The sequence below is a fragment of the Stenella coeruleoalba genome, assembly GCF_951394435.1.
Source record: "Stenella coeruleoalba genome assembly, chromosome: 4".
Classification (NCBI taxonomy): domain Eukaryota; kingdom Metazoa; phylum Chordata; class Mammalia; order Artiodactyla; family Delphinidae; genus Stenella; species Stenella coeruleoalba.
In genome coordinates, this window is record NC_137149.1 from 138197120 (window position 1) to 138211897 (window position 14778).

Consider the following 14778-nt stretch of genomic DNA (forward strand, 5'->3'; position numbering starts at 1 on the left):
ACCTGAGTAAAGATTCTAAACCTACCTAAAAAATGATTATACCGGGCTTCCCTGGTGGCGCAGTGGTTGAGAGTCCACCTGCCGATACAGGGGACGCGGGTTCGTGCCCCGGTCCGGGAAGATCCCACATGCCACGGAGCGGCTGGGCCCGTGAGCCATGGCCGCTGAGCCTGCACGTCCGGAGCCTGTGCTCCGCAACGGGAGAGGCCACAAGAGTGAGAGGCCCGCGTACCGCAAAAACAAACAACAACAAAACAGATTATACCTAGGAGCTAGAATATCACTGCTGTACCATTTTATTTCATCCACTTACATGAGAAAACAATTTTATGAAGATACTAAGCATTACTGTGCAATTAAGATTGGTTGTGAAACCAGTTTTAATCTATTTTCCCTGGCCTTATTTTCCTGTTTGTGATAAAGTTCAAAGACATTAAATCTAGAGTATTAAATTTTAATGTTGAAGCTCAGTCTTCACAATAAAAAGTGTGTAGCATTAGTAAAACCAAACCAAACAAAGAAGACGTCAGACAAGCAAAAAACCTATTGTGTCAATTCCTCTTCTAAGAAAAAAACACAAAGTGATCCTTTAAATTAACTATTTAATTTAATCTTTACTTTAATGTCTACTAATAAATTTAGTTTTAGAAGATTGAATAAGATATTATTACTTAAATTATTCTTCTTCTTGGAAATTTTATATTGTGCTGAAAAGAAACAGGAACAACCATACTCTTGGAGAAAGTTTAAGGATATAGAAAACCTTGATGATTTCAAAATTTGGCTTACCTAATTTATCTTCAAGGATACACAGTGTCTAACACCTTGAATACAGCATCTACTGAATGAGTCACCACCTTACATCAAAGTAAAACAACATGTAAAAAATACCAAAACAAGAAAAAACTTTGTTTTATCAGCATCAGTGAAAACTAAATAATCCTTTTCATATTCTCACCAAATTAAAAAAAAAAAAAAAAGAAATCTCCACTCATACAATGCCAAGAGGGCTGAGACCAGTCCAAAAATCTGGGACTTGGTCAATCTCACATTCAAATCCTATACAGAAATAACCTTGCTTAGCTTATGAGAGTTGACAGTACCCCTGCTCAAGGTGATAAGGCTGCAGGCATTGTATACACTTAGCCACTGGCAGCAGAATAAACACTGACAACTTGACAGTTCATCAATTGGAAAGCCATTCACTCTTTTTGAGACCTAGAGATACTGGGAATGGAAACTTAATTTTAGACACAGGTCAGGTAAATCTATACTGTAATTATTTGCATGGCAAAGCTTTCCCTTGATAAGTATCTTTGAAGATATTATATATGTATTAATGTCCATGTGAAGGAACTGCCCCATTTATAAATGGAGCTAGCAATCTACAAACTAATTCATAATACTCTTAAAGTTATTTGAGAGCTAGATTTGAAACTTTATAAATTCAGTAATTAATTAAAATTGCAGTTTGACAGAAAAATATTTGAGTTATAAAAACAAATAAATATTTAAAAATTAACAATGCTTAATATTTTTTTGAGTGTCAACAATGTAAAAGGCACTGTAAATATTTATGGTCTCTTATGTCAGTGCACTGGAATGTTTCAATACAATTTGGGAATCAGAGTATAGAAACATAAACAAATGATTACAGGAGTTCTTTAATATTATTTAAGAATAAAGTAGGCATAATTTGAAGTAAATGATTCATTGTAACTGAATGGCAATGATAACACATTACAGACTTTGAATTCAGAGCAAGGCAAAGCAACTACACTGATCCTGGAACTACACTAATCTTAGAAGGCTAAATGAAGCCTGCTTCTTCCACCCTTAAAATTATGAATTTTTCATTGTCTAGAAGCCATCCACCCTTCCAATAATGAATTTACATGTCTCTCTCTTCAAACACAGCTTCCTGGCTCTGAAGCTCTCTCACTTCATCCAAGCAATATCAGTTTCTTCACACTTGCTGAGGGGTCTATCCTCTTAAGCCATGCTTTCTCCCTGTTGTTGAGACTCCTCCTGCCTTCAGTAGCATAAATATCCAAGTGAGACTTCATGCTTCACCTCCTCAGCCCTTCTCCTGGCAATATCTTTACCCTCACTGCCTCATTGTACTGCCATCAGAAACAATAAAACAAAACAAAACAAAAGCAGTCTAATGAAATCCCAATCCTACATTAACCCAAATTCATTCTGTCCACTGAATGTTGCTGGATAAAAAAATAAGAAAGCCATGTAGACTAGTGCTACAATGAATTTCTGGTCTCTAACTTCATATGAGCCAACAGACCTGCCTGGCAATTCTTCCGTGTTCCCTAATTTCCTCTCTGGTTTGCATCAGCAGCTCTTTCAAAACTTATTCACTGGCTATAAACTTCCAACCTCATTATCTCTAATGTTTTCTGCTATACTTTCTCTCCTAGCAGATAATCTCACCTCCCATTTGTCCAAGAAAAGATAACATATTTCTTAACAATTTCCTTAACTTCTTGACAGCACACGTGAAAAGTTGCTTGCACTCACACCATTCTCTCCTTTCTCCTTCCCCCCATCCCTCAGGAAAATGATGTCCTTGGTGCCTAAGATTAAGTACTCCACCTAATTCTGGATCCAGCTGTCTCTCTTTCTCTTGGACTTCCATCCGTGATCACCTGTCTTTCCTTTATCTTCTTTCTCTTATTCCCTGCTGCCTTGACCTGCGAGCATTCAAGCATACTCATCTCTCTTACATTCTGAAAATTATCCCCCTCCATTTCACAAAGTCATTTAGTGACCACTCTCATAGCCAAACAGGTTAATATGGTATTTACCCTTACTTCCTCTACTCATCACCTTCCGTTTTACTTTTCAATTTGTTACAATTTAACAAGCATTACTGCTCCACTGAGATTTTCCTCATAAATAGCAATTATTTGCAATATTTTTTGATGCACTAGGCACAGTTCTGAACCCGTCACATTACTAAATCATTTAGGTTATACCTACCTCTGAATTTAGTAACATGCCCAATGTCCCTTGGTTTTAAGCAATGCAACAAGAATTTGAACAGTCTGATGTTAGCAGCCACATTCCTAACCCAACTGCTCTGTCTCTCCTCAGTTACTAATGAACCCTGAGTTCTTAAATTCAATGGACTCTCTTTAGTCCTTATATTACTGCTATTCTGCTACATTGCTAATCCCCCTCTATTTCTTGAAACACTTTCCGCTCAGCTTCTATTAGAATAGGACTACAATGATCATCCTTGTATATATATACACCTTCTTATTGAGTTGGGATAAGTATTTTGGTAAAATACGGTAGTATTAGAATCACAAGGCTTTAGGAAAAGTAATAATAACATTACATGGGGTAGTTTACACAAAAGATATTGGAAGAAAGAAGAAACCTGATGCAAAATGATTATATATAAACTTACGAATAATAATAGGGAGTAGGGAGGAAGGAAAAGACATAAAGTTTTTATAAGGAATTAAGTAATATTCATATAAAGACCTTTTACTTGTATCTGCATAGGTTCTACTGCAAATGAAATCATTTCTGTATGTATAACGTAATGTGTACAAAAGTCTTTTCTTTCAAAATAGGTAATGTTATATACTAATCCTGATTTCACAGTTATAATAAGGTCTAAAAATGTTTTCTGATATCTTCCACAAGTAATTAAGTGACAAAAACTCCAAAGAAATATACATTACTTTCTGCTAAAAAATTGTGAAAATTTCATTTTCTGAACCTTCAGTTATATTTATACTAAATTTATTTTATGATTCTAGTTTAATTATTTTGTTTCCACCTGACTCTAGATAAATGTAACTCATTTCTTATTACTAAATAAATAAATTTGAAGGCAGAGAATTGGCTCTAAGACAGACTTTTGCCAATAGTTCTGAAATTCTCTATGACTTAATGGTAATCTTTGATGCTCTCTAAGTCCTTCCTGATTCATGAATTTAGCTCTAACACCAGATACTTAGCATTAGTTGTTCACTCACCATAAATCCTATGTTGATAACCACAGGTTTTGCCATCATAAACCTGTTACACCCATGCACATTAGAGTGAGGTCCACACTGAGACACTCAATAGCGAAAATGCCGAAATATAAAAACAAAGACAAATTTTAAACTCAGCCAGAGAGGTAAGAGAAGATGACTGGCAGTGAGACAGACAGCAGAGTTATCAACAACAACACTGAAGCCAGAACCAGTACAGTGATATCATAAATGTGCTGAAAAAATAAAACTAGCATTTTGAAACTGTGTCTAGGGAAAGTATGTTTAAAGGAAGAAGATGAAATAAAGACACGTTCAGGTAAATAAAAACTGAGAAATAGGGCCACAAGAAAACCATCAAAAGAGGAAAATTTAAAAGCTATACTTCAGGCAGAAGAAAAGCAATTCTAGATACAGATGCAGGAAGGAAAAACAAGCAAAGAAAGTAGAAAATATGTGGGTACATATAAATAAATGTTTATTGCACAAAATAGTAAGGGCAAGACTTTTTGGAATACAAAAAGGTAACATTAAAAACATGAAGAATAATAATCTATTTATGTGAGAGGTAGATACATTAAGTAAATAAAGTTAAAATGTTGTTAAGTATGTTTGTTATCTGAGAGGAGGATGATGATATTAACTTTAGATGTTGATAAATAAAGTATGCATGTTGTAAATTCTAGAGGAACTATTAAATAAATAAAAACAGAGTATATAACTTACAAATTAATAGAGGAGGAAAGAGGAAATTAAAAAATATATATTAACCATCCAAAAGAAGGCAAGAAAGGACAAAAAAGGAACCTAGACTAGGCAAGTCAAATAGAATGTACAAAATGGTAGAATGTACAAGATGGTAGACTTAACTCTAAATGTATTACTAAATATATTTCATTTAAATACATGTAATGCTCTTGTTTTTAGGCATAAATAGTCAAACTGGTATCATATAATCAATTATATACTTTTTTTTTAAGAGTTATGTGTGGAACAAAAGGATACAGGAAAAGTTAAAAGTAAAGGATAGTAAAAAGAAATGGCATTCAAATATTAATGGAAGGGAAATTGCTTTAGCTCTATTCATAGCAGACAAAGATATTATTTACAGAAGAAAGCATTATCAGAAGTAGAAGCCTTATAATAACAATTTAAGAGTGCTATTTATAAAGAAAACTATTCAGAAATAAAAATAAGTTCAGATCTTGAAATGTTTCAGATATTTAAAAGGATATTATTAGCAGTTTTATGCCAATACATACAGAAAAGAAAAAAAAACTTTAAAACATCATAAAAATAAAGTTTCTTGGCTTTACAAGAAGAATTAGAAAATATGATTTTTATTTTTATTTACTACGAAAAACTAGAATCAGTAATAAAAAATATTCCCACAAAGAAAATTCTAGTCCAAGTTGGCTTCATAAGGTCATCTACCAAACACTCAAGGAAGAAATTCTTCCAATCTTACATAACTCATAGAGAATAGAAAAAGAGGAAATGCTCTCCACCACATTTTATGAGACCAACATAATCTTAGTATCAAAATCCAACAGAGGAAAATTTCAGGTAACCTTAATCATGAACATTAATGTAAAAACATTACGCAAAGTGGTAGCAAATCAAAAAAAAATTATGTAAACATTAACATAATTTTATATAAGTATAAAAATTAGGTTTATCCTAGGAATACATGAAGTTTCCTATATCTGATCACAGTTAATAAAAAAGAAACAGGAAAACGTTATATTTAGTAGTGTAATACTGCCATCTTTTTCTCTGATATCGATAATAATCCAAGGATGCTTATTACTATTACTTTCATTCAACATTGTCCTAGAGGCCCTAGTCAGTACACTAAGCAAGTAGAAATAAAAGGTGTAAAAATTAGAAAAGAAGAGATGAAATCATTAATCACAAATGATATGCAGAGAACTCACCAGAATTTACAGATAAATTATCAGAATTAAAGAGTGGAGCTGCTTCCATGCTGCACCCTGGGGTAGGTTTGGGCGATGAAGAAGGGTAACCAGATTAGTATGAAAAAGGAGGAGACCTGCAAGATGGAGGAGGATTAAGATGTGGAGATCACCTTCCTCCCCATAAATATAGCAAGAATACTTCTACTTGTGGACCAGCGGCTACAGAACAACTACTGAATGAAGGGGCTTGGTGCTCCAGCCGACAGTTGGACCTGAGCCTCTGAGGTGGAAGAGCTAAGTCCAGGACGTTGGACCAACAGAAAACTCCCAGCCTCATGGATTATTAATCAGTGAGAGTTCTCCCACGGATCTCTGTCTCAACACTAACACCCAGCTCCACCCAATGGCCGGCAAGCTCCAGTGCTGGATGCCTCATGCTAAACAACTAGAGAGACAGGAATACAACCCCACCCATTAGCAGACAGGCTGCCTAAAGTCATACTAAGCTCACAGAAACCCAAAACACACCACCAGACAAGGCCCTGCCCTCCAGAGGGACAAGATCTAGCTCCACACACCAGAAAGCAGGTACCAGCACCCACCCCACCAGGAAGCCGACACAAGCCACTGGATTAAGCTCACACACTGGGGACAGACAACAGAAGTAAGAGGATCTACGACCCTGCAGCCTGTAGAAAGGAGAACCCAAACACAGTAAGTTAAACAAAATGAGAAGACAGAGAAGCACACAGCAGATGAAGAAGCAAGGTAAAAACCCACAAGACCAAACAAATGAAGAGGAGATAGGCAGTCTACCTGAAAAAGAATTCAGAGAAATGACAGTAAACATGATCCAAAATCTCAGAAATAGAATGGAGAAAACATAAGAAATGTTTAACAAGGACCTAGCAGAACTAAAGAACAAACAAACAGTGATGAACAACAAAATAACTGAAATGAAATATACACCAGAAGGAATCAATAGCAGAATACCTGAGGCAGAAGAACAGATAAGTGAGCTGGAAGATAGAATGGTGGAAATAACTGTCATGGAGCAGAATAAAGAAAAAAAAAAAAATGAAAAGAATTGAGGACAGTCTCAGAGACATCTGGGACAACATTAAATGCACAAACATTTGAATTATAGGGGTCCCTGAAGAAGAGAAAAAGAAGAGGTCTGAGAAAATTTTTGAAGAGATTATAGTTGAAAACTTCCTGAACATGGGAAAGGAAACAGTCAATCAAGTCCAGGAAGTGCAGAGAGTCCCATACAGGATAAACCCAAGAAGAAACATGCCGAGACACATATTAATCAAACAATCAAAAATCAAATACAAAGAAAAAATATTAAAAGCAGCAAGGGAAAAACAACAAATAAAATACAAGGGAATCCCCATAAACTTATCAGCTGATTTTTCAGCAGAAGCTCTGTAGGCCAGAAGGAAGTGGCAGGATATACTTAAAACATGAAAGGGAAAAACACACGACCAAGATTACTCTACCCAGCAAGTATCTCATGCAGATTCTACGGATAAGTCAAAAGCTCTACAGAGAAGCAAAAGGTAAGAGAATAAGCACCACCAAATCAGCTCTACAACAAATGCTAAAGGTACTTCTCTAAGTGGGAAACAGAAGAGAAGAAAAGGACCTACAAAAACAAACCCAAAACAATTAGGAAAATGGAAATAGGAACATACTAACTGATAATTACCTTAAATGTGAGGGAATTAAAGGCTCCAAGCAAAAGACACAGACTGGCTGAACAGAAACAAAAACAAGACACATATATATGCTGTCTACAAGAGACACTTCAGAACTAGGGACACATACAGACTGAAAGTGAGGAAATGGAAAAAGATATTCCATGAAAATGGAAATCAAAAGGAAGCTGGAGTAGCAGTAATCATATCAGACAAAATGGACGTTAAAACAAAGACTATTACAAGAGACAAAAAAGGACACTACATAATGATCAAGGGATCAATCCAAGAAGATATAACAATTATAAATATTTATGCACCCAACATAGGAATACCTCAATACATAAGGCAAATGCTACCAACCATGAAAGGGGAAATCAACAGTAAAACAATAATAGTAAGGGACTTTTTAACACCCCAGTTTCACCAATGGACAGACCATCCAAACAGAAAATAAATAAGAAAACACAGGCTTTAAATGACACATTAAACAAGATGGACTTAATTGATATTTATAGGACATTCCATGCAAAAACAACAGAATATACTTTCCTCTCAAATGGTCATGGAACATTCTCCAGGATAGATCACATCTTTGGATGCAAAGCAAGCCTCAGTAAATTTAAGAAAATTGAAATTGTATCAAGCATCTTTTCTGACCACAAAGCTATGAGACTAGATATCAATTACAGGAAAAGATCTGTAAGAAATACAAACACATGGAGGCTAAACAACTCACTACTTAATAACCAAGAGATCACTGAAGAAATCAAAGAGGAAATTAAAAATACATAGAAACAAATGACAATGAAAGCATGATGACCCAAAACCTATGGGATGCAGCAAAAGCAGTTCGAGGAAGAAAGTTTACAGCAATACAATCCTATCTCAAGAAAGAAAAGAATTCTCAAATAAACAATTTAACCTTACACCTAAAGCAAATAGAAAAATAAGAACAACAACCAAAAACCCAAGGTGGGCAGAAGGAAAGGAATCATAAAGATCAGATCAGAAATAAATGAAATTAAGAGATGAAGGAAACAATAGCAAAGATCAATAAAACTAAAACCTGGTTCTTTGAGAAGATAAACAAAATTGATAAACATAAGCCAGACTCATCAGGAAAAAAAGGGAGAAGGCTCAAGTTAACAGAGTTAAAATGAAAAAGGAAAAGTAACCATTGACACTGCAGAAGTATAAAAGATCATGAGAGACTACTACAAGCAACTATATGCCAATAAAATTGACAACCTGGACTGAATGGACAAATTCTTAGAAAAGTACAACCATCCAAGATTGAACCAGGAAGAAATAGAAAATATGAACAGACCAATCACAAGCACTGAAATTGAAACTCTAATTTAAAATCTTCAAAAAACAAAAGCCCAGGACGAGATGGCTTCACAGGCGAATTCTATCAAACACTTAGAGAAGAGCTAACACCTATCCTATTCAAACTTTTCCAGAATATAGCAGAGGGAGGAACACTCCCAAACTCATTCTACGAGGCCACCATCACCCTGATACCAAAACCAGACAAGATGTCACAGAAAAAGAAAACTACAGACCAATATCACTGATAAACATATATGTAATATATGATAAACATTTATGCAATATCACTGATATATGCAAACATATATGCAATATATGATAAACATTTATGCACTATCACTGATAAACATATATGCAAAAATCCTCAACAAAATACTAGTAAACAGAATTCAACAGCACACTAAAAGGATCATATACCATAATCAAGTGCAGTTTATCCTAGGAATGCAAGGATTCTTCAATATATGCAAATCAAGCAATGTGATACACCATATTAACAAATTGAAGAATAAAAACCATTTGATCATCTCAATAGATGCAGAAAAAGCTTTTGAAAAATTTCAATACAGATGTATGAAAAAAACTCTCCAGAAAGAAGGCATAGAGGGGACCTATCTCAACATAATATATGGCCATATATGACAAACACAGAGCCAACTTCATTCTCAATGGTGAAAAACTGAAAGCATTTCCTCTAAGATCAGGAACAAGACAAGGTTGCCCACCCTCACCACTATTATTCAACATAGTTTTGGAAGTTTTAGCCACAGCAATCAGAGAAGAAAATGAAATAAAAGGAATCCAATTCGGAAAAGAAGAAGTAAAACTGTCACTGTTTGCAGATGACATATCACTATTCATAGAGAATCCTAAAGATGCTACCAGGAAACTACTGGAGCTAATCAATTAGTTTGGTAAAGCAGAATGATACAGAATTAATGCACAGAAATCTCTTGCATTCCTATACAATAATGATGAAAAATCTGAAAGAGAAATTAAGGAAACACTCCATTTACCATTGCAACAAAAATAATAAAATACCTAGGAATAAACCTACCTAATGAGACAAAAGACATGTATGCAGAAAACTATAAGACACTGATGAAAAAATTAAAGATTGGGCTTCCCTGGTGGCTCAGTGGTTGAGAGTCCGCCTGCTGATGTTGGGGACACGGGTTCATGCCCCAGTCCGGGAAGATCCCACATGCCGTGGAGCGGCTGGGCCCGTTAGCCATGGCCGCTGAGCCTGCGTGTCCGGAGGCTGTGCTCCGCAACGGGAGAGGCCACAACAGTGAGAGGCCCGTGTATCGCAAGAAAAAAAAAAATTAAAGATGATACAAACAAATGGAGAGATATACCATGTTCTTGGATTGGAAGAATCAATATTGTGAAAATGACTATATAATCCAAAGCAATCTACAGATTCAGTGCAATCCCTATCAAACTACCAATGGCATTTTTCAGAGAACTAAAACAAAAAAAATCATGATTTGTATGGAAACACAAAAGATCCTGAATAGCCAAAGCAATCTTGAGAAAGAAAAACGGAGCTGGAGGTATCAGGCTTCCTTACTTTAGACTATACTACAAAGCTACAATAATCAAGACAGTATGGTACTGGCACAAAAACAGAAATATAGATCAATGGAACATTTAGAAAGCCCAGAGATAAACCCATGCAAATATGTTCACCTTACCTTTGATAAAGGAGGCAAGAGAATACAATGGAGAAAAGACAGCCTCTTCAATAAGTGGTGCTAGGAAAACTGGACAGCTACATGTAGAAGAATGAAATTAGAACACTCCCTAACACCATACACAAAAATAAACTCAAAATGGATTAAAGACCTAAATGTAAGGCCAGACACTATAAAACTCTAAGAGGAAAACATAGGAAGAACACTCTATGACGTAAATCACAGCAAGATCCTTCTTGACCCACCTCCTAGAGAAAGGGAAATAAAAACAAAAATGAACAAATGGGACCTAATGAAACTTAAAAGCTTTTGCCCAGCAAAGGAAACCATAAACAAGATGAAAGGACAACCTTCAGGATGGGAGAAAATATTTGCAAACAAAACAACTGACAAAGGATTAATCTCCAAAACATACAAGCAGCTCATGCAGCTAAGTATCAAAAAAACAAACAACCTAATCCAAAAATTGGCAGAAGACCTAAATAGATATTTCTCCAAAGTAGGTATACAGATTGCCAAGAAATACATGAAAGGATGCTCAGCATCACTAATCATTAGAGAAATGCAAATCAAAACTACAATGAGGTATCACCTCACACCAGTCAGAATGGCCATCATCAAAAAGTCTACAAACAATGAATGTTGAAGAGGGTGTGGAGGAGAGGGAACCCTCTTGCACTGTTGGTGGGAACGTTGGTTGATACAGCCACTACGGAGAACAGTAATGGAGGTTCCTTAAAAATCTAAAAGTAGAACTATCATATGACCCAGCAATCCCACTACTGGGCATATATCCTGAGAAAACCATAATGCAGAAAGAGACATGTACCACAATGTCCACTGCAGCACTATTTACAATAGCCAGGACATGGAAGCAACCTAAGTTTACATTGACAGAAAAATGGATAAAGAAGATGTGGCACATATATACAATGGAATATTACTCAGCCATGAAAAGAAACAAAATTCAGTTATTTGTAGTGAGGTAGATGGACCTAGAGTCTGTTATACGGAGTGAACTAAGTCAGAAAGAGAAAAACAAATACTGTATGCTAACACATATATGTGGAATCTAAAAAAAAAAAAAAAAAAAAACTTTACTGAAGAACCTAGTGGCAGGACAGGAATAAAGACACAGATGCAGAGAATGGAGTTCAGGTCATGGGGAGGGGGAAGGGTAAGCTGTGACAAAGTGAGAGAGTGGCATGGACATATATACACTACCAAATGTAAAATAGATAGCTAGTGGGAAGCAGCCGCATAGCACAGGGAGATCAGCTCAGTGCTTTGTGACCACCTAGAGAGGTGGGATAGGGAGGATCGTAGGGAGACACAAGAGGGAGGAGATATGGGGATATATGTATATGTATAGCTGATTCCCTTTGTTATAAAGCAGAAACTAAAACAGCAATGTAAAGCAATTATACTCCAATAAAGATGTTAAAAAAAAAACAAAACACAAAATATAACCCAATAGGAAAATGGCCAAAGGACCTGAATGGGCAATTAACTCAAAAAGAAACCCGAGGAGCAAACAAATGCAGAAGATGCAGAATCTTTTTATAATAACAGAAATGCAAATCGAAATAAAAAGATATACCATTATACACTGAATAACTTAATAAAAATTTAAAAGTGTAACAAAACCAACATTTAGTGCAATTTGAATTTGTAGCACTGATGGAGGTATATAAATTGGTAAATATCTATGAAAATAGGTTTGAGATTATCTAGTAAAGTTCAGTGTATGTTTTCTTGTATTGCAGCAATTCTACTCCTGGATACAAATCCTACAGAAATACATGCACAAGTACAAGAGAATATATCCAAGATATACGTCTAAGAATATTCATAATATCATTGCTTATGATAGCCTAAAAGCAGAAACAGACCACAGCAAGTTGTGACACATTTATACATAAAAAAATGATACAGCAATATAAATGATTAAACAACTTCATGTAACAACAAGAATGCATAACACAAACACAACGAGGAATATAAAAAGCAAGAAGAAAGAATATATACTATATTGTGTCCATTGATAAATTGAAATATCAGAAAAACAAATATGTAATGATGCACACTTAGGTGATAAAATTATACTAAAATGTAAACAAATTAATATCATAAATTTCAGACTAACAGTGATACTACTGAAAAGGGAAGTCAGGGATGTCAACAAGAAGTATAATGGGGGTTTTAGGATGCTTGATATGTTCTACTTCTTTACCATAGTAGTGGGTGTTTCCTTTACAATAATTCACTAAACTATCCTTGTGCTTTATGTAGTTTTCTGTATGTTTGCTATGTTTCACTATAAAACAATTAAAAACACATTAAGATAGTTTCAACTTCTCTAGCATAAATTTACCAAGAGGTTTATATTGCTCATTAGAATAACTCTAAATTTCAATTTATATAAACTTTTCTGCATCCTACACCTCAGCACTGGAAAGAAACATCTACTGAAGACTCTACTTTCAATGCAGCCAACTTTATAGTTACAGATTTATAGCTATGAACTCTGTATGCACACTCAATTAACTTAGGTTTTTCCCTACCCAAAATATATAAAAATGGCAAATCAGAACTGTAGAAAAGTCATTTCTCCAGGGTTTTTACATTTCTCCTTAAGAAAGTTATTGGCCCAGTATTTCATGAAACATCCTTTATTGGCGCTCAACTTCTTACATGTGATCTGTAGTATAAAACAAGAGTCCATGTCCTGCAAACCATTTTCTTTTCTACTTATTACACGGCATAGATGCTGAAATACTGTAATGTCACATTTTATAGTAAACTTTCCCTCTTAATATATAAAATTTATCAAAGCTCTTATTCTGATTTTGTGCATGTTACAAGCTAAAAACCAAGTAGCTATGCATTGCATAAATATTAAATTCACTACTTTATAAAAATTAGTATTATAATGAATGGAAGATTATGCTAGCTCCGTAGGCAATGATCGGTTTAATTTTTTCCCTTTATTCTAAGGCACAGATACAATTTATTGATTAATACTTCTGATAAGTATGTAAGGTCATCTAAATGCCTAATTCTTCCCCCTCTTCTTCTCTCTCAAACTACAGTACAGACTTTAATGCATACCGTGATTGTACTGCATGGAGAACAATCAAACAAAACCATATTACTATAGGAAAAAGAAAATTTATCAATGTGTCTGGTCTTACTTTGCGAACACCTCGGCCAAGCTCTTCTCCATAGTTGGTTCCAAGAATTTCAAAGTGGACATTGGGATTGCCTCCATTTTCTCCAAATTCTAGCTCTCCAGTCAACCCACTAACTCCACCCTAAAGGAGAGAAAAGATACTGATGTAAGATTTTTGAAGATGTAAAATAATAATAATAGGAAGTTCTAGGAACACAATTTTCATCTACAAAATAAATGTTTTTTCAAGCATGCAATTATTAACAGGATATTTTTAATAGATACACAGCATTAATAGGAGTACAATTGAAAGTAGCCTTGAGTATCACTTAATCCAATCCCATCCACTCTACAGAAAATGAAATTTTGACGCAAAGAAGCAAATTGTACTCAAAATGCCATGTATGAACTGAGACTAAATCCAGGCTAGGATTTTTGCCTACATATGTTGTGACATGCATGGATCTATTAGTGAAAAAACAAGATACTTCCAGAGACCATAGAACGTACTCTGGAAACAAGTTTTGACAATACTCTTTCTCCAGCACAATTCCTTTCTAATTTAATCTAAAATTATGTCTGGAAATCTTAAAAGCCATAGTTTTTAACTTATTGTAGGTTTGTTTTTCCTCCTTTAAATATCTTTTTCAAATTAAAATATCTAAATTAGTCTTGAAGTCTGTTTTTGATCTTAAATAGTAGTTCTAGCTGTTGTGATTCCTTGGGAATTTCCAAGCTTCATCTTTCATTCAACATGACAGATGTTCATTTTCCCAACAGATGGCAATATAGGTAATACTTCTCTCTTTCTTGTTTACCATTCTTTTCTCAGTTTAGTTTATCAGCCTTCACATTATTTAGGATTTTACAAATGAAAATAACATTGTGAGTCATGCTCTACTAAAGTATTTCTAACTTAGAATTTTGGCATGATAATCACATATATTTGGA

General features: G+C 34.8%; 1 protein-coding gene across 7 annotated transcripts in view; it reads right to left on the minus strand.

The window, feature by feature from the left end:
• The window catches only part of GRID2 (glutamate ionotropic receptor delta type subunit 2), a 1377005-nt gene that overhangs the window by 527123 nt on the left and 835104 nt on the right, over positions 1-14778 (minus strand). For all 7 annotated transcript variants that reach the window (XM_079920116.1, XM_079920112.1, XM_079920110.1 and 4 more), the window contains one exon: positions 13850-13969. In XM_079920116.1, coding sequence (XP_079776242.1) covers positions 13850-13969 — 120 coding nt within the window. The remainder of the gene's footprint in view (positions 1-13849; positions 13970-14778) is intronic.